Source organism: Artibeus jamaicensis, unplaced genomic scaffold (assembly GCF_021234435.1).
Source record: "Artibeus jamaicensis isolate MK-2021 breed Jamaican fruit bat unplaced genomic scaffold, CSHL_Jam_final contig_908, whole genome shotgun sequence".
Taxonomy (NCBI): Eukaryota; Metazoa; Chordata; class Mammalia; order Chiroptera; family Phyllostomidae; genus Artibeus; species Artibeus jamaicensis.
In genome coordinates, this window is record NW_026522009.1 from 7,309,118 (window position 1) to 7,328,264 (window position 19,147).

General features: G+C 38.6%; 1 protein-coding gene across 2 annotated transcripts in view; it reads left to right on the plus strand.

The window, feature by feature from the left end:
- The window catches only part of STAP1 (signal transducing adaptor family member 1), a 39,773-nt gene that overhangs the window by 3,526 nt on the left and 17,100 nt on the right, over positions 1 to 19,147 (plus strand). Inside the window, exons 2-3 of one of the 2 annotated variants that reach the window (XM_037150043.2) lie at positions 10,753 to 10,824; positions 17,896 to 18,009. In XM_037150043.2, coding sequence (XP_037005938.1) covers positions 10,753 to 10,824; positions 17,896 to 18,009 — 186 coding nt within the window. The remainder of the gene's footprint in view (positions 1 to 10,752; positions 10,825 to 17,895; positions 18,010 to 19,147) is intronic. The other variant, XM_037150044.2, reaches the window with a different exon arrangement.

The window sequence follows — 19,147 nt, forward strand, 5'->3', positions numbered from 1 at the left end:
ATCCTTCCTTAGGCAAAAGCACTTTGCTTGCTCACAAAGAAAAAGAATGAGAGCTTTTTACTGGGGACCTGGGACAGAGAGGAACTTAACAGGATTCTGCATCGTAACCCATTTTTACTAGTTATATCAACAAGAAAGACTCGTCAGGAAACAGAATATAAAAGTACCAGCCCAATTATGGAACTTGGGCAGTTTCTTTAAATGTTTTAATCTGTTGCCTCTTTTGTAAAACTGAATGGTTTGCTGTGATGATCAAATAGGTGATATAATACTGTGTGTATTTTCTTTTATTTATTTATTTATTAATATATTTTTAAATTTTATTGATTATGCCATTACATTTGTTCTATTTCCTCCTTCATTCCCCACCACCCTGCATACCTCTCCCCCACCATTCCCCCCTTTAGTTCATGAACACGTGTCTCAAGTTCTTCAGATTCTATATTTCCCCTACTATTCTTACCCTCCCACTATCTATTTTCTATCTACTGTCTATGCTACTTATTTTCCACACCTTCTCCCCCATTCTCCTTCTCCCACTCCCCTGTTGCTAACCCTCCATGTGATCCTCATTTCAATGGTTCACTCCTGATCTAGCTGTCCTCTTAATTTGCTTTTGTTTTAGGTGTAGTTGTTAATAACTGTGAGTTTGCTGTCCTTTCGCTGTTCATCTTTTTTATCTTCTTTTTCTTAGGTAAGTTCCTTTAACATTTCATATAATAAGGGCTTGCTGATGATGAACTCCTTGAATTTGATCTTATCTGAGATGCACTTTATCTGTCCTTCCATTCTAAATGAAAGCTTTGCTGGATAGAGCAATCTTGGTTGTAGGTCTTTGGATTTCATGACTTGGAATACCTCTTTCCAGCCCCTTCTTGCCTGTAAGGTCTCTTTTGAGAAATCAGCTGACAGTCTGATGGGAACTCCTTTGTAGGTGAGTGTCCCTTTATCTCCTGCTGCTTCTAAAATTCTCTCCTTCATTTTAATCTTGGCTAATGTAATGATGATGTGCTTTGGTGTGTTCCTTCTTGGGTCCAACTTCTTTAGGACTCTGTGAGCTTCCTGGATTTCCTGGAAGTCTATTTCCTTTGCCAGAATGGGGAAATTCTCTTTTATTATTTGTTCAAATAAGGTTTCCACTTGTGACTGTTCCTCTTCCCCTTCTGGTACTCCTATAATTTGGATGTTGGAACGTTTCAAGATGTCCTGGAGCTTCCTAAGCCTCTTCTCATTTTTTTGAATTCTTGTTTCTTCATCCTTTTCTGTTTGGTCATTTTTTTCCCTCTTTCTGGTCTACTCCTTTGATTTGAGTCCCAGTTCCCTTTCCATTACTATTGGTTTCCTGTGCACTTCCCTTCATTTCAATTAGTTTAGCCTTGATATGTTCTTCTAATTTGTGACTAAAATCAACCAGTTCTATTAGCATCCTGATCACCAGTGTTTTGAACTGTGCATCTGAAAGTTTGGCTATTTCTTGGTCGCTTAGAATTATGGGCTCTGGGGCTTTGAGTTCTTCTTGAGCCATAATGTTTTGCTGTGTTCGCTCCTGTTACATATGAGGAGAGGCACCTTAGGTGTTCACCAGGGCAGGGCCACCCAGGTCACTGGTTTGTGATGCTGTATGTGGGGGCAGAGTCAGAGAGGGAGCAATGGCAGTCCTCTCCGCTCTCCCAGTCCGCCTCACTGCTCGCTCCCACCTGTTTATCTGAGCGCAAATGTGCGTGCCAGCCACCCTGCGCCTGGGCCTGCAGGGTCTGTCTCAATGCTCGTCTCTTCACTGGTTTATCTGTGCACAAATGCTCCACCACAGCCAGCCAGCCACACCACCATTCCCTGGGTCCGCCCATAGCTTCCTTACACCTGGGATCCTCACCCTTGGCTGCCTGAGTGCCGCCTGGGTCAGGGGATCTTTTTTACCCTACCCACTCTGCTGCTGGCTTTGCCCCTCTCACCGGTTTAGCTGAGTGGTTCATTGTTTTTGGACTCCGTATTGTTTGATTTTCTGTTAGTGGTTGCATTTATTGTTGTTAAAAATTTGTTGTTTTTAGATTTGGTTGTGTGAGGAAGCAAAGTGTTTCCACCTACGCCTCCATCTTGGTGGAAGTTCTGTGTGTATTTTCTTAAGGTGTTGACATATGGCAGATATCATGCTTGGCTCTTAATATACTGTCTGTCACTCGGATCACTACGATAACTCTTCTGGAGAGAAACTATTTTATCCCCTTCACAGATGAGTGAGTTGTGGCTCCCAGATGTTAGGATCAAGGTTCCTCATCCATTTAAGAAGCCTAGTTTGGATTTTGTTACAAATCACTTATCATCATGCCGCCTCCCAAACTAAAGTTCTAATTCCATTTGTGGATTCCAAAGGTTGGGGATGTTTAATCACTAGATTCTTTATCATGTTTTGCTCAACAATAAGCTCAGTACTTTCAAAGATTTATTAAGTTACATAAAAATGAGATAGAGACCTTAAACTAAATACAAGGTCATATAATGATTATGAAGCTAGCAATAAACTCAAAAGTCCCATTTCAGTCCCTTTTCTTACTTCAGCAACTCAACACAAATTGTTGGTAAAAAATAGGAAACTTTGTGGTGAATGTATTTCATTAAAAAATGTGTCCTTCAAAATTAACTACTAAAATATTTACATACCTCTGTAGATATAAATACATACCTAGATGTTGATTATTAAGAGTGATATTTATACATGACTCAGATTATACTGGTGTTCATTAGAGCTTATCAGGAACTAAATCAAGACTTGGCTCACAGGTCTCTGCATACAGAATTAAGTTTAATCTGCTTTTAGGTTTGTAGTTGTGGTTAGAGTTCACAGTACCTATTGTTATTTATAATCTTATTTTTCCTCCAGGCCGCCTTTACTCTCAACTCAGTGCCTTTGTTTTTGCTTCTTCCTCCATTTAATAAATCCTCCTTAATTCTTTTATTATTTATTTTTTAAATTAATTAATTAATTTATTTTTACTTTTTTTATTGATTATGCCATTACATTTGTTCTATTTCTCCTCCTCCATTCCCCTCCACCCTGCACACCCCTCCCCCACCATTTCCCCCTTTAGTTTATGACCACATGCCTCAAGTTCTTTAGATTCTATATTTCCCATACTATTCTTACCCTCCCACTATCTATTTTCTATCTACTGTCTATGCTACTTATTTTCCACACCTTCTCCCCCATTCTCCTCCCACTCCCCTGTTGCTAACCCTCCATGTGATCTTCATTTCTATGATTCACTACTGATCTAGCTGTCCTCTTAGCTTGCTTTTGTTTTAGGTGTGGTTGTTAATAACTGTGAGTTTGCTGTCCTTTCACTGTTCATCTTTTTTATCTTCTTTTTCTTAGGTAAGTCCCTTTAACATTTCATATAATAAGGGTTTGGTGATGATGAACTCCTTGGATTTGATCTTATCTAAGAAGCACTTTATCTGTCCTTCTATTCTAAATGAAAACTTTGCTGGATAGATCAATCTTGGTTGTAGGTCTTTGGATTTCATGACTTGGAATACTTCTCTCCAGCCCCTTCTTGCCTGTAAGGTCTCTTTTGAGAAATCAGCTGACAGTCTGATGGGAACTCCCTTGTAGGTGACTGTCCTATTATCTCTTGCTGCTTCTAGAATTCTCTGCTTCATTTTAATCTTGGCTAATGTAATGATGATGTGCCTTGGTGTGTTTCTTCTTGGGTCCAACTTCTTTGAGACTCTGTGAGCTTCCTGGATTTCCTGGAAGTCTATTTCCTTTGCCAGATTGGGGAAATTCTCCTTTATTATTTGTTCAAATAAGTGTTCCACTCGTGGCTGTTCCTCTTCCCCTTCTGGTACTCCTATAATTCAGATGTTGGAACGTTTCAAGATGTCCTGGAGGTTCCTAAGCCTCTTTTCGTTTTTTTAATTCTTGTTTCTTCATCCTTTTCTGTTTGGTCATTTTTTTTCTCCTTCTGGTCCACTCCATTGATTTGAGTCCCAGTTTCCTTTCCATTACTATTGGTTTCCTGTGCATTTCCATTCATTTCGATTAGTTTAGCCTTCATATGTTCTTCTAATTTGTGACTAAAATCAACCAGTTCTGTGAGCATCCTGATCACCAGTGTTTTGAACTGTGCATCTGAAAGTTTGGCTATTTCTTCATCGCTTAGATTTATTGGCTTTGGGGCTCTGAGTTGTTCTTGAGCCGTTTTGATCTGTTTGTGCCTATTATGTATGAGGAGAGGTGCCTTGGTGTTTACCGGGGAGGGGCTACCCAGGTCACAGGTTTGTGATGCTGTATGTGGGGGAGGGGTCACAGCGGGAGCAATGGTGTTCCTTTCCACTCCCCCAGTCCCTTTCACTGCTCACCCCTGCATGCTTATCTGAACACAAATGTGCGAGTGTGCCACCCTGTGCCAGTCGCTGGGGTCTGCGAGATCTGTCTCCACGCTCACCTCTTCACTGGTTTATCTGCCTGCAAATGGGTGACCGACTGCCGACAGCCAGCAGCGCCTCTTCCCTGGGTTCCGCCTATAGCTAGCCCGTACCTGGGATCCTCCCCCGGGCTGCCTGTGCACCGCCCAGATCTTTTTTGCCCAACTGGCTCAGCTGCTGGTTTCATCCCTCTCACAGGTTTAGCTGAGTGGTCTGTTGTTTCTGGACTCCATATTTGATTTTTTGTGTGGTTTGGTTGTGTTTATTGTTTTTAAAACTTTATTATTCTTAGATTTGGTTGTGTAAGGATGCAAAGTGTTCCCACCTATGCCTCCGTCTTGGCGGAAGTCTAATTTATTTATTTTTAAAATTATTTTTCAACTACAGTATTCTTTCTTTTACTCCCTTCCCAGCCCATCCCCCCCATGCTCCCCACTTCCCTCCTGTTTCCACCCCCCTTAGTTGTTGTCCATGTGTCCTTTTTAATTCTTTTAATGAATCTATAATTTCACTTACCAATAAAACTCCCATTTTCCTCTGGTTGACCCTACCCAATTCATATCATTCTGTCATGACTCAACACCTTTGTAGTTTTTCTCAGGAGCACTGATGGATATCTGCATGTATGTACACAAGGAAATCAATAAACGTCGAATAGCTATTAGTGACTTTAATTTTTCTGTCTGGTGGGAGGTTAATACCAATGAAGGTAATTAAAAAGATGACCATACTGGCAGACTTTGACTTCAGGATTTTCTCTGGCTTTCCATTCCTCCAAGACTCAGTCTCAAATGTGAACTTGATCTTAGATGCTATATGTCAGAAAAACTACACAACCTGTCATTAAGTTCTCTAATCAATATGCCGATATTCTGATCCCTTCTCTGCTCTCCCTCACCCCCATCCTTGTTATCAAACACACTATCACCTTGACTTAACCCTTGCATTGAGAGGCTAACAAATAGAGCAGATGTGAAAGCCTTAAAAAGGGAAATGTGATTTTTTTAAAAGCTCTCAAGATAAATTTGAAATACTTTATTATGTAACTTAAACCAAATCTGAGAAAGTCCAAGAAAATATTTCAACAGTGACTGAACACTCCCACAATTTTTAATAGAACATCTGCTTGATCTTAGAAATAATGTATATTAGCAAACTTGTAAAGTCGCATTTCTCAATGCAGTTTTCTATCCCTTTATTGAAGACAATATGAAAGGGTGGTTTTATATAGAAATGACAATGGGTTTTATTTCTCTTATTTACAAAAATTCCTTTCCTCATACACAATCCCACTGAAAGAGCTCTATTTTATGTTATTTATTTAATTTTTAATAAAAATTTCATTTACTTATTTTTTTGGAGAAAAGGGAAGAGAGAGAAAAAGAGGGAGAAAACCATCAGCCTCTCACATGCCCCCCCACTGGAGGCCTGGCCAGCAACCCCAGCACGTGCCCTGACTGGGAATCAAACCAGCAACCCTTTGGTTCACAGGCTCGCACTCAATCCACCGAGCCATACCAACCAGGGTGAAAGAGCTCTATTTTAGATTTTTACATGCTACACTGTCTGTCACACACACATACAAATTGCCATGTGGTAAAAGCATGATATGGATAATGGAAATTGGAAAGTAATAATGTGAGTGAGGAGGCACTGCTATTTTTTTAATTCAATTTTATTTTGTATTTGTTTTAGGAGTATAGCTTAGTGGTTAGATAATCATATACTTCACAGAGTATCCTCCTAAATATGGTGCTCCCCTAAATATTTTCAGTACCCAAATGGCACCAAATATAGTTATTACATTATTGACTGTATCTATTCCCTATGCTTCACTTACATTGCCATGACTATTTTGTAACTACCAATTTATATGTTTCAATCCCTTTACCTCTTTCACCCAGTCCCCCCAAATTCCCTCCCCTCTGGCAGCCATCAGATTTCTCTCTGTGTCTATGAGTCTGTTTCAGTCTTGTTTGTTCATTTATTTTGCTCTTTAAATTCCACATGTAAGGAAAATTATATGGTATTTGTTTTTCTTTGACTCATTTCACTTCCCCATTCACATCTAATTCTTCCTCATCTTGGTCTCTATTCCCATCTTCTTCTCAATGTGTCCTACCCAGGACTTGGCCTAAATAATGCCCATTCTATTAACTCCTGATGATGTTTCTGAGTATGACATTTGTGTTGGATCTTCATATCTAATACCCTCTAGGCCCATCCATTCTGTTGCAAATGGTAAGAATTCATGGCCAAGTTATATTCCGTGATATGTATGTACCACAGCTTTTTTATCCACTCATCTACTGATGGGCATTTGGGTTACTTCTATGTCTTTGCTATTGTAAAAATGCTGCAGTAAATATAGGGGTACATGTATTGTTTCAAATTCGTGTTTTGGGTTTCTTCAGATAAATCCCCAGAAGTGGAATTCCTGGGTCTGATGAAAGGTCCACTTTTAATTTTTTGAGAAAACTCCATACTGTTTTCTATAGTGGCTACACCAATATAGCAATGCATTCTTTTTTTAGTAGCCAATATATATGTGATTAAATATTAAGGTAGAGGAATCATATAAATGAAGACCAATTAATCACTTTTATTATTAATAAAATCTATATGTGGCTTAGCTTTAAGTCCCAAACTTGTGCTAACACCTTACCTTACATTTAGGTAGCCTTGAGCTACCTTGAATCACTAACTCAGTTTAAGAGGCACAAGCCTGCCCCTCCTGGAGGCCATTTGCTACAGGGCAGAGAACACAGCTGAACACCCACTCTTTCCTGGTAGGCTGAGTGAGAGAAGACAGGATGGGACTAAGTCGAGCATACTACCCCCAAACTCACCTATTATGCAGTCCTACTCTGGCAGCTCTGTGGAGGATAGGTTGGAGGCCACAGGAGGCAGCAGAGAGACCAGGTAAAAGATGATTGTAATGCCAATAGCACTGCATCCTATATTTTAAAAAAAGAGAAAAGAAAAGACTGTTGACAGAGCTGAAATCAAGTTTGTTCTTGCCTTATGAAACTGCCTGACTCTGAGATGTGTCATGTACATATTCGGCGTCTGGATTTCAGAGAAGAAGAAAAATCTCTTTGTCTGGTTTTATAACTGTTTCTTTGGGGACCATATGTTGGCTGCTCCTTTAAACTTAGGCCTTTTGGACTTGTTCTTTCCTGTGGTAGCTTGTTTGTGGTCAGGAGGCATCAGCATGTTCATTGCGATTACCTGGGCGCCAGCTCTCAGTGAGGAGGTAGAATGGGGTGGGAAGATTACACAGCTTGGGCAAAGAAACCTTGTTCCAAGTTCCAACTTTGCTCTTGAGGTAGATTGCTGCAGTAATACTACCATTTTGTTCAGGTCTCAATATATGCACTCCCTTTTGAGACAGGACTTTTCTACTCCTTCCATGAAGAGGTTGGGTTTAGTTTTCTACCACCTGAATGTGGCCTGGATCATGCTTTGGTAAACATGACAAATGCAGAGGATTAGAAAGTACTCGCCCTTTGGGTTTTGCTCTCTCTTGCTCCTGGGGATCCTTCCACCAGCAGTGAACAAGTCCAGGCTAGCTGGAGAATGAAACTGCGCAGAGGGAGACTCCAGTCGTCTCAGTGGGGTGTCTCCCAATGCCATCACCCATTTTCTGATTCTCTAGATGTTCAATTTTGAAATTAACTACCTATTCAGATTTAGTGCAGAATCGACAGCTTAATTAAGGGCTCAGTTCCACAAGATTATCCTGCACCAACTTCAGTTACCAGTAGCACATTGCTGGCCTCGCACACTTCCAACTGGCAATAAATCAGGGGTTCCCATGATTTCCTCCTAAGATTTGATAATTTATTAGAATGGCTCACAAAACTCAAGAAGACATTTTCCTTACATTTACTGGTAAGGGATACAGATTAAAAGTCAGATCAAGTGGTACAAGAGGCCTGTCCAGAAGGTATCCAGCCATATAATATAAAAAATAGATATTTAATGAAGAAGATGCAAGATACAAGATACATTGTACATAGGGCAATGATGCCTCAATCCTCTTCAAAGCAGGCACCTTGGGACCTCACACAGTTCTCACAATTGCCATCAGCTGCCCCATCTTATTTTCCTGAATCTCATCTACAGTCTGAAATCTCTCCCCTTTCAAAGGTGATTTTAGTTTTGGGAAAAGCCAGAAGTTGCATGGTGCCAAATCTGGGCTGTAGAGGGGCTGGGTCACCTGGGTGATTTGGTGTTTCATCAAAAAACTGCTTGAAGCGTGATGCCTGAGCCATGATGCACGAGCAAGGGCAATGTCATGATGAAGCTGCCAATCATCATTTGACCATAGCTGTGGCCTTTTGAATCATCCAAATAGTTTCCACTGAGGAATGTTCAAACTTAATGAAAAATCTGATGCATATTCATTTCTCCACTCGATCAGTCATTTTGAATGCAACAGCCACACAGTATACATGCTCACTCAAATGGTTGCCATTTTATACCAACGTCACACAAAGCATTCTTGTTATATTTACAATGCTGGACTTTTTCTGGGCAGATCTTGTATAGGGCGAAGTCTAGAAAAGTCCAAGCACAAGTGAATACTCTATCTCTGTGGAGTTGTGGCATGCCTATGTGTTCATTAATTAAGAAACTCATGAAATGTCATTGTTCAAGAGTTTTGATAAAGCTTAATCTCCAGGCCCATTCACCTGCCACTCCTCAGACATCAGTGAGTGGGGCTGAAAGTTCCAACCCTCTCATCAAATGTTCTTTTAGGGACTAGACTGATCCTAAAGCTCTCCATGGGTCCCATCTTAGGTAACCTTACTGATACAAACTAGGATATGATGTAAAGGGGCTCATTATGAGTAACAAAAACATCCTGTCACTCAGGTTTTAGAGTCTCTATGCCAGGAATTGGGGGACAGAGATCAAATCTATTTCCGATTGTACCACTGAGATATTCATTCTTCATTCTAAGCTAAGACCCCAGGCAAGTAAGGGTGGCTGTTCTAGACCATACAGTCACAACCAAGCATCACCATTTAAAGTGTCATCAGCTAGTCACAGAATGACAACAAGTAGAAAACATTCACTGTTTTAGTCCACCAAGTTTTAGGGGAGCTTGTTACACAACAAAAGCTGACTAATATAGCACCTCATCAGCTATGAAGACAATGGGAGAAAATAGTTCTACTAAGAATACAAGAAAGATGGTTGTTGTAATACAGAATGAATTTAATCTTGAGCTTCCTGGGAGTTGAGGCAAATAAAAACAATGGGTTATAGACTTCCCATTATTTGAGAAAATAAGTATATAAATTCTGAAGAGGTGGCAAACATTTTACTGGTCAAAAAAGGGATAAATCAGGTGTCAATATTAAAGAGACACAAAGTACCATAATATGTAAAAGTGTCTTCACATTTATAGGCAAATGAAAAAATTTTCTTCATTACCTTAATCCTCAATATAAATTCAGCTACCCTAATATGTTGCAAAAATCAGTTTATTAAACCCTAAAGGGAGGAATGATCAACACATCTATGAAACTGACTGGAAAAATTTTAAACATACTTTTGGAAAGAGCTGGGTATGAAGGTTAATCCTTAGATGTGAAAGGATCCTTAAATCCTCTCGCTGATCTTCTATAATACAAATAATCTTCATAGACTGTAAGTTACCTTTGTTTAAATAAGTTTTCACTTGAGTGAAATGAAAGTGTGACTAGGTTATTTACATTTTTAAGCTTAAAAAGTCATGTATCTATAGAACCTGTAACAATATGACTATATTATTAATGAAATGTTCACCACATGAATGAAATTTGGACTTCAAAGCTCCAATGGTGTTATTATTTTTATTATTATCAATCATTCACATTTCCTCGATCTACATAAATATGTACTATTTATTGAGCCCAAACTATGAGTAATTTACTACACTATGTGCTTTACATGTATTAATTTATTCAATCCTTTCAACTGTCCTCAGAAGTAGATATTAAATGCTTGTACTATGTCCTAACCTGGTCTTTTAAATGGCCCCTCTTCTGCTGCAACTGCATAAAAAATCAAATGTCTTAAACCAATGAGGAGAGCTTTGGTAAATGACCTATTTAAACACAGGTCAAATTACATTTTTACCTCACAACTTACACTAAAATAAATTTTTGAAGGACTTAAGTTTTAAATGTAAAATTAAGCCATAAAAATTAGGTGATTTACTTCAAGAAAAAAAAAGAATCTCATGTCTCATAGCAATGAAGAAAGTCACAAAGTAAAATATCAACAGAAAGATAACTGACTATCACACTGATGCTTATGGTTTCTTTTCCACAGGAATATAAACATTATTGGACAGAGTTGAGAGGAACCACACTTTTCTTTTATAACGACAAAAAAAGTACAATAGTAAGTAGTTAAACATGTTTAACTAATTCGATTTTTTCCTACTATACACTTATCATATAGTTTATTATTTATTTGGGATTTTCTGTGTTCTAAGAGTGCTAGTAAATAGTTCTAATATTTCTAGTTCTAATATTCTAATAAAACAAATTCAAATATAAATATTTATATCTGTGATGGAATCAATTATAGGATCTATAGTAATAAAAACTTCTGGCCAACTCAGAAGAAGGTATTATCTCATATTTTATTTTATTTTTGTAAATTCAATTTTGTTGTTTATGCTTTTACAGTAGTCCTAATTTTCCCTCTTTTGATGCCCTCCACCCAGCATCCCCAGTCCCTCAGGCAATCCCCCCATCATTGTTCATGTCCACAAGTCATGAGTAAAAGTTCTTTGGCTACTCTATTTCTTATACTGTACTTTACATTCCCTTGTCTATTCTCTGTAACTACCTATTTGTACTTCTTAATCCCCTCACCTCCCTCCCATTTAGCAACCATCAAAACAATTTCTGTATCATAGTTCTGTCTCTGTTCTTGTTTGCTTAGTTTATTTTTTTGATTCAATTGTTGGTAGATATGTATTTTTTGTTGTTTTACTGTTCATAGCTTTGATATTCTTTTTCTTAAATAAGGCCCTATAACATTTCATATAATAATCGTTTGGTGATGATGAACTCCTTTAACTTTTTCTTGTCTGGAAGCACTTTATGTGCACTTTGATTCTAAATGATATCTTTCCTCAGGAGAGAAATCTTGGCTGTAGGTCCCTGCTTCTCATGACTTGGAATGTTTCTTGCCAATCTCTTCTAGCCTGCAATTTTCTCTTGAGAAATCAGTTGACATTCTCATGGGAACTTCCCTTTAGTAACTAACTTTTCTCTTGCTGCTTGTAAGATTCTCTTTATCTTTAACTTTTTGCATTTTAATTATGATGTGTCTTGGAGTGGGCCTCTTTGCATCCATCTTGTTTGGGTCTCTTGGTGCTTCCTGGACTCGCATGTCTATATTCTTCACCAAATTAGGGAAGTTTTCTTTCATTCTTTTTTCAAATAGATTTGCTGTGTTTTGCTCTTTCTCCTCTCCTTTTGGCACCCCTATGTTATGAATGTTAGACCTCCTGAAGTTGTCCCAGAGGCTGTTTATACAACCCTCATTTTTTAAATTCTTATTTCTTTCTTGTTCTGATAGGCTGTTTTTATGTCCTTATGTTCTAAAGTCATTGATTTGATTCTCAGCACTCATCTATTGTTTCCCTGTAAATTGTTCTTTATTTCAATTAGCGCATCTTTTGTTTCTGACTGGATCTTTTTTATGCTGCTGAGTTCCTCACTACATTCCTTGAGTATCCCTATAACCAGTGTTTTGAAGTATGCATCTGATGGATTGCTTATCTGTTTTGTTTAGCTCTTTTTCTGGAGTTTTGAGCTGTTTTCATTTGGGCCACGTTTCTTTGTCTCCTTATTTTGGCAGCCTCCCTGTGTTTGTTTCTATATATTAGGTAGAGCTGATTTGACTCCATTGTCTTAGTATTGTAGTCTAATGTAGTAGGTGTCCTGTGGGGTCCAGTGGCACAGCCTTTGCTATCTCCCAAGCTAGGTAGTTGAGGTCTGCCCTTTGTGTGGGCTGAGTACACCCTTTTCTTGTTGTTGAAACTTGTTTGCTGTTGGTAGATCATGGGTAGGATTTACCCTGGCCAGTCAACCGCAAAGACTAGCTGTAACCACTGACCGCCAACCTCTGTCCTCCTTGGAGGATCAGCTGTGTGGTGGCAGGGTGGTGGTGCTCCGATGTGGTATGTAGCTGTCCACTGGGTGCACTGGTCCTGGGGTTTCCTGGGTGGAGCAGGCCTAGGTAGGCCCTCACCTGTTTGGTCCAGGGCTACACTGCCTGAGCTGAAAAGCAATCTGGCTACTACTTGTGTTGGTCCTGGAGATTCGCAGGCAAAGCCAACCTGTAAATTTAGACTGGCTGCTACTGGTGCTAGACCTGGGGCTCACTTAAGCCAGATGCTGCTTGTTTGAAAGGATTTAGGAAGCTGTGAAGCATGAGCAGAGACCAGTCATTCACGTGGAAAAGCAGCTTGGGTGGGCCTGTAAGTTGGGTATGGCAAAGTCTCTAGGTATCTCTAAATAGTGTTAGCGAGTTTGATGATATCTCAGATATGACAGCAGCTTTCTGGATTGTAGGGGGCAGGGTTTAGAAAAGGGAAAATGGCCTCTACTTGCCTTGAAGCCAGGCACTTCGTTTTCTCCCTGTATGCCACTGGTGCCTTTCAAGGTGCTACCCTGGTGTTCAGAAGGAATGAGTCTGAGTAGGTGAGTCTGTGTATGGGTTCTTTAAAAGGAACTGCTTGGGGCCCCAGAAGTTTCTTCTACTGACTCAATCCCCATTGGTTTTTGCAGCCAGAAGTTGTGGGGACTTAGCTTTCTGACACTGGAACCCTGGGCAGGAGAGCTTGGTGTGGGGATGCGACATCTCTCTCCTGAGATACCCCTCCTGAATTTTTTATCCACCACACATGATGTAGGACCAGTCTTTTCTGCCTTTGTGCCCCTCCTACCAGTCTGGATGAATGTGGTTTCTTTAATTCCACAGGTGTCAGACTTTCATTCAACTTGATTGATGATGGTTGTGAGTGATGGTTGTTCTATATTTTAGTTGTAATTTTGATGTGATTGTGCTAAGAGGTGAGCCTTGTCTGCCTATACTGCCATCTTGACTGGAAGTAAATTATATATCATATTTTAAACTTTGCATTCTTTTCTTTCTAATCCTGATACTAAAAACTTGGTTAAAAACTGAAGATTTTAGCTATACATTTGAACATAATTGCCTAATACCAAGTGATACCCTTAATTTCTTCCCTTTTTATCTTTCTGTCACATACCATTATAATCTGCAAGGAGCTAGATGATCCCCAAAGCCTCATAACATAAAATGTTGCCATTTATTTTGTCTGGATAGACAAAAACATACCCATAAAACAGGACTACTAAGAGCTCAAGTATGAGAAATGAAGAGATTCTGATATTTATTAATATTAGTTTCAAGTAACTGATTTGTTTTCAATTTTTTCCACACACACATAGAAATGAAAAGTGATTGTGTATTTTATCTTTCCCCACAAATAAAATGCTGAATTTTAGTGCCAAATGCTTGCTTACCTTGAAATGGTAAGCTTATAAGTGACTTTATGATCCAGTAACTTGTTTAAATAAAAACATTTTGGATCATGGATGTAGTAGCCCAACACTCCTTAGAACATCATTATTACAGATCCAGATCTTATAAAAGAAACAGAAAAAGAGCTTGTATTCCACTTGCAGGTAGTTTAGCATCGTTAGTGGTAAACTAAACAGTAGTTGTTTTGTCTTATTTTATTTAATATTTTATTTATTTATTTTTAGAGAGAGGGGAGAAAGGGAGAAAGAGAGGAAGAGAAAGATTCATATGTGAGAGATACATCAACTGGTTGCCTCTTACACAACCCCCAACTGGGGACCTGGACCAAAAACCAGGCATGTGTCCTAACCAGGAATTGAACTGGCAACCCTTTGGTTCGCAGGTTGGAGCTCAATCCACCGAGCCACACCAAACAGGGCTAATCAGAAGTCATTTAAAAAAGAGAGAGGGACAAAGAAGTGGTTATCTTTCATCATAGTTCTGGATAGACAAGATTTATATAAAGGCATTTTTTAATACTGTAATGAGTTTTTAACAGAACTAATTTCTCTGTTGTGTCTTCTAACTCCCCACTGATGTCAGTAAAAATTTAAAGAACTTGGTAACCCGGTAAATATACATTATGAGAGAGTTGATAGTTATCCCTCGCTGCCTGAAGCAGTACAGCTTAGTGCTTGAGAGCCTGTTTTTCAGGTAGACTCCCTGGGTTTTTATCCTGGTCCTGCCACTGTTCTTTCTGCCAGCTTGGTATCTGGGCTACCTACCTAACCTCTCTGCATCTCAGTGTATCATATAGGAAACTGGCGGAAAACAACTGGCATCTCAAATTGGGCAATTTGAAGAGAGTTTGATAAAGATGCAATACTCAAAGGAGTGGACAGGATGTAGGAAAATGACAAAGGATAGTACAGAACCCTGAGGCTAGTTAACAGTACCCCATGACCACACATAGGAGTAAAAGAAAGAATGAGAGAGCAGTGGGGAGAGTTGTGTAAAGATGGCTACCTTGAGAGGAGTAGATCTTTGGATGAGGCAGCAACTGCCAAGGGTAATAAATATCTGACTTCACTCTTCTCATTCTTTTACCTGCTGCCAGGGTTCACCAGCAGTTCAAGCCAGCAGGAAGGCAGAGGGTGAGGGTACCCATAACGCTGTTCATACAGGTCCGTATCTTGGTGCACGGTGTTGGGCAGTGAAGAGATAGAAGTAAATCCAGAGGAACAAATAAAAGATCTCTGACACCTCAGTTTCAAATATCTAAAATTAGGATGAAAAAAATAGCTGAACTTATAAGGTTATTAAAAGTATTAAATGAGATAGTAAATAGAAGGCATAGCAAGCATTCATGCATTTTATATGCATTTTCTCATTTAATTCTCACAACAACTCTGCACAGTAGGTACTACTTTAACCTCCACTTTATACATCAGAGCAGTCAAGTTTAAAGATTAAGAAATTGTACAAGATCAGACACCCAATGAAAGTGGTACAATCTGTCTTGCTGCAGAGCCAGCATTCTTAACCACCAGGCCATGAAGAGACTGTTAAAATGAAATGGTGCAGAATTGCCCTCCTACCAATTGCGTGAAAAGGGGATGCAGAATTTGGGGGAGATTTTTGGGGTGATAGTCACAGGAGAAAGCACAGGAATAGAATAGGTGAGAACTGTAGATATTTAGCCTAGAATAGGGAAGACTATAAAACTGCATTTAAGTATTTGAAAGGCTGGCAGGTCATGTGAGTTGCCAAATTCATTTAGTGTTATTCCAGAGAAAAGGTATTAGGACCAATGGATAAAAATTGCCTGAAGGAAAACTGTAGTTTAATACAAGAAAAAAAATTGCTAGCAGGCAAAGCTGCTGAGGAGGTGTTAGTTCCACATTGTTTGAGATGTTCAGACACAGGGTAGATGACCACAGGGAAGGGTAGCCTGGAGGAGATTCAAGGATCAGATAGTAGCTAGATTAGACCGATGACCTTTAAGGCTGTTTTCAACATTACAATTAAAAACAAAAAGATATGACTTCCTTTTTGAAATCAATAGTTCAGCTTACAGGCTCTTTATCTAACTGGGCCACTTCTTCCTTTGTTGCTTCCCCCATCTCGGCAAAATTCACTGAGCTTGGTTTAGTCAGAGCACCAAATAAAGATTCTGTGTAATTCTAAATTCCTCCTTCCCTTATAGTTCCTCTTCTATGTTTAACATGTCTTTGTTCATTGTCAATAAATAGACAAACCCAAACTTATCCTCAATCTAATCAACGTAGAAATAGCTCTGCAGAATTTTATTTACTATTTTTATGCCTTAATTTATTCAGCAAAATAATACAAAAATATAGTAAAAATAAGTCATATTAGGCCTAACAGAGAGAAAAATAAAAGGAGATAAAAAGATGTCAACAATGAATCTAATTTAGCCAAAAATTATATATAGAAACCCTACTATCCTTACTAGAAGTGGTCCTAATCTTTCTAACACTAGAGAGCAAGTCAAACCCGTCTGTATAGACTAGTTGCGGAAAAGACCTATTTTGATTGTACTGGGATAAGATAGGATTTCTTAATAGGACCCTCAAAACCAGCAGTATGTAGTAAATGTTGAATAGTGCTTTCTGAAAAAATGTATGTATGAATATATGTATATAAATTTATTATACGTATTATTTACATAAGGCATGTATAGTAACAGTTAAAAATACACAATACTCTTTATCCTCATTTTCATATAAGCCATTGAGTCCAATACAATGTTTTTATTCATTTTTATGAACTTGTGTTAGGATTGCAATTCAATCATGATAAGATATATAGAGTTGTTTCCCAATACTATTTTTCTAACAAATTTATTGTTATTAAATATAACAGTTGACATGAATGTTGGCTAATATTTTGATTTACATTGACAGGTAAGAGAAAAGTAAAACAATAATTACATTATGTCAGAACCCCACTATTTTTTAACGATGTGAGCAATTTCTTTGCTGAATAACAGTTTTTGAATTGTAGAATAATATTTTGTCAGTTTTTTGTTCTGTTCAAAATTTAAAAGTTCCAGACAAACAGACTTTAAAGTTTCATCTGAGTTATTAACATTTTCTCCTTCACTTACATAAGTTGGGACCAGAAGCCAGCAAACTGCAGCCCTTGAGCCACAAAATCTAGCCTGTGGTCCAATGAGCGAAGAATGTTTTTACACTTACAAAGTGTTGTTTAAAAAAAAAAGAGGAATTTGCCACAGAGACTGTATGTGGTCCACAAGGCCTAAAACATTTCCTACCTGACCTTCACAGAAAAGAACTGCTGCCCCCTGGGACAATTAACAAAACAATAAGTCACACCCTGATTTGTAAGGTTCACCAATTTCCATGTTGTAAATACTCCCACTGTGTCTAATTTCAACCTATCACATGACCTCCCTGAACATAGAGGTGGGAAGAAAGGCATCACAGTAACATACCATGATATAGCATTTCCACCACACAGAGATGACGACATAAATAACTTTATGATCATAGATAATATTAGGCGGTAATATAATTAGTAAATAATGCATTTTGAATTTCAATTATTGTTTTTAATTAACTTATTTACTTAAATGTTTATATAATTTAACTTTTATAAAGGCTGTGTTAACAACCAGCCAGCAACATTTTTGAAAATTTCACAGATCAGCTTTTGCAAACCTGTATGAACCAGCTAAGGTACCACCACAGACTACATTTCCAAATTTGCCCTCTCTGTTGGGAAGGGACGACATGATGAAAACCAGGATATCATGGAAAGTATAAATCAGTTGAAAGACATATATTACTTACTCTCCTTCCTACTCAAACTCATGTACATTATCCACGAGATAATTTAATGAGATTCCTTTTATCTTTGCAGTATGTTGACAAGTTAGAGATAATAGACCTCACATGTCTTACTGAGCAAAATTCAACTGACAACAATTGTGCAAAATTCACCCTTGTTTTGCCAAAAGAAGAAGTGCAACTGAAGGTGAGTGAGGAGAAGCAATAGTCTGAAACAAGAGGTGGTTATAAATAGCATTCGGCTCTTCACAGCCTAGTGACTGAGGTAAGGAGGAATTATAGCGGGAGTGCCAAGTCCTACACTTTGTTAATGTATCTTGCCTTCTGCCAAGAACTAAGGTTTTCTAAATAGGGATTTAAAAGGGCATGTTCACTTGTTTAGTATACAGGCACATTGAAACCATATACTTTGTCCTGTGACAAAGTCAGAGGTCCCACCTGGTGTTTTTTAAAAGTTGTCCTTGAATAGGTATCCAAGAACTTGGTGTACCAAGCTCCCAGGTGATTGTGCAACATGTCCAACGTAATACGTGTTTGAAGCCACTGAATTAGACAGAACCGTATTTCACAAATTGAGAGACATTCTGCAAGGCTCAGTGTATACTTTTAAAAAATGCCAGTGTAAGAGAAGCCAAAGAAGAACTGGACCTGTGTTCCCACTATGGAAACTATAGAGTCATGGCGACTAAATGTGATGTGTGACCTGAATCGGATCCTGCATCCGAAAAGGGAAAAACAAACACACAAACAGAAACCCAAACACTAAAAAAAAAAATTACGGAGACAATTAGAAAAATTTGTAGAACTGTATATGAGATATACACGATTTATAAAATATGGTATTGATATCATAAAACTCTGAACTCCATACCAGCAGAGATCTGTGTTAAACTCAACACTGCACACCCAGCATTCGAAGTGAGCTGATTACAGTCAACCAACAAATCTAGTAATAACAAATAGAGTATCTTGCAATTGGATAAGATGTAGTTGGAGTTGACCTTGAAAGCACTGGTCATCAAGCCTTAGTGTAATATGAATCACCTGTACTTAGAAAATCCAGGCCCCATCCCATAAACCTGGGCCCCAGAATCTACATTTTAAACAAAGTCCTGCCCACCAGGTGATTCTGATGTGGTGGTTAAGGACACACACAGGATTGGAGTCAGATGCTGAGCTTGAATTCTGGCTGTTTTGTTCATGGGCTGTGTGATTGTGGGCAAGTTTCTTAACCTTTTCATACCTTGGTTTCTACAGCTGGAGGTAACCTTGGTTTCTACAGTCTGCTGAGATGTATCTTTCTTTCTGAGACCTACCTGCACTGT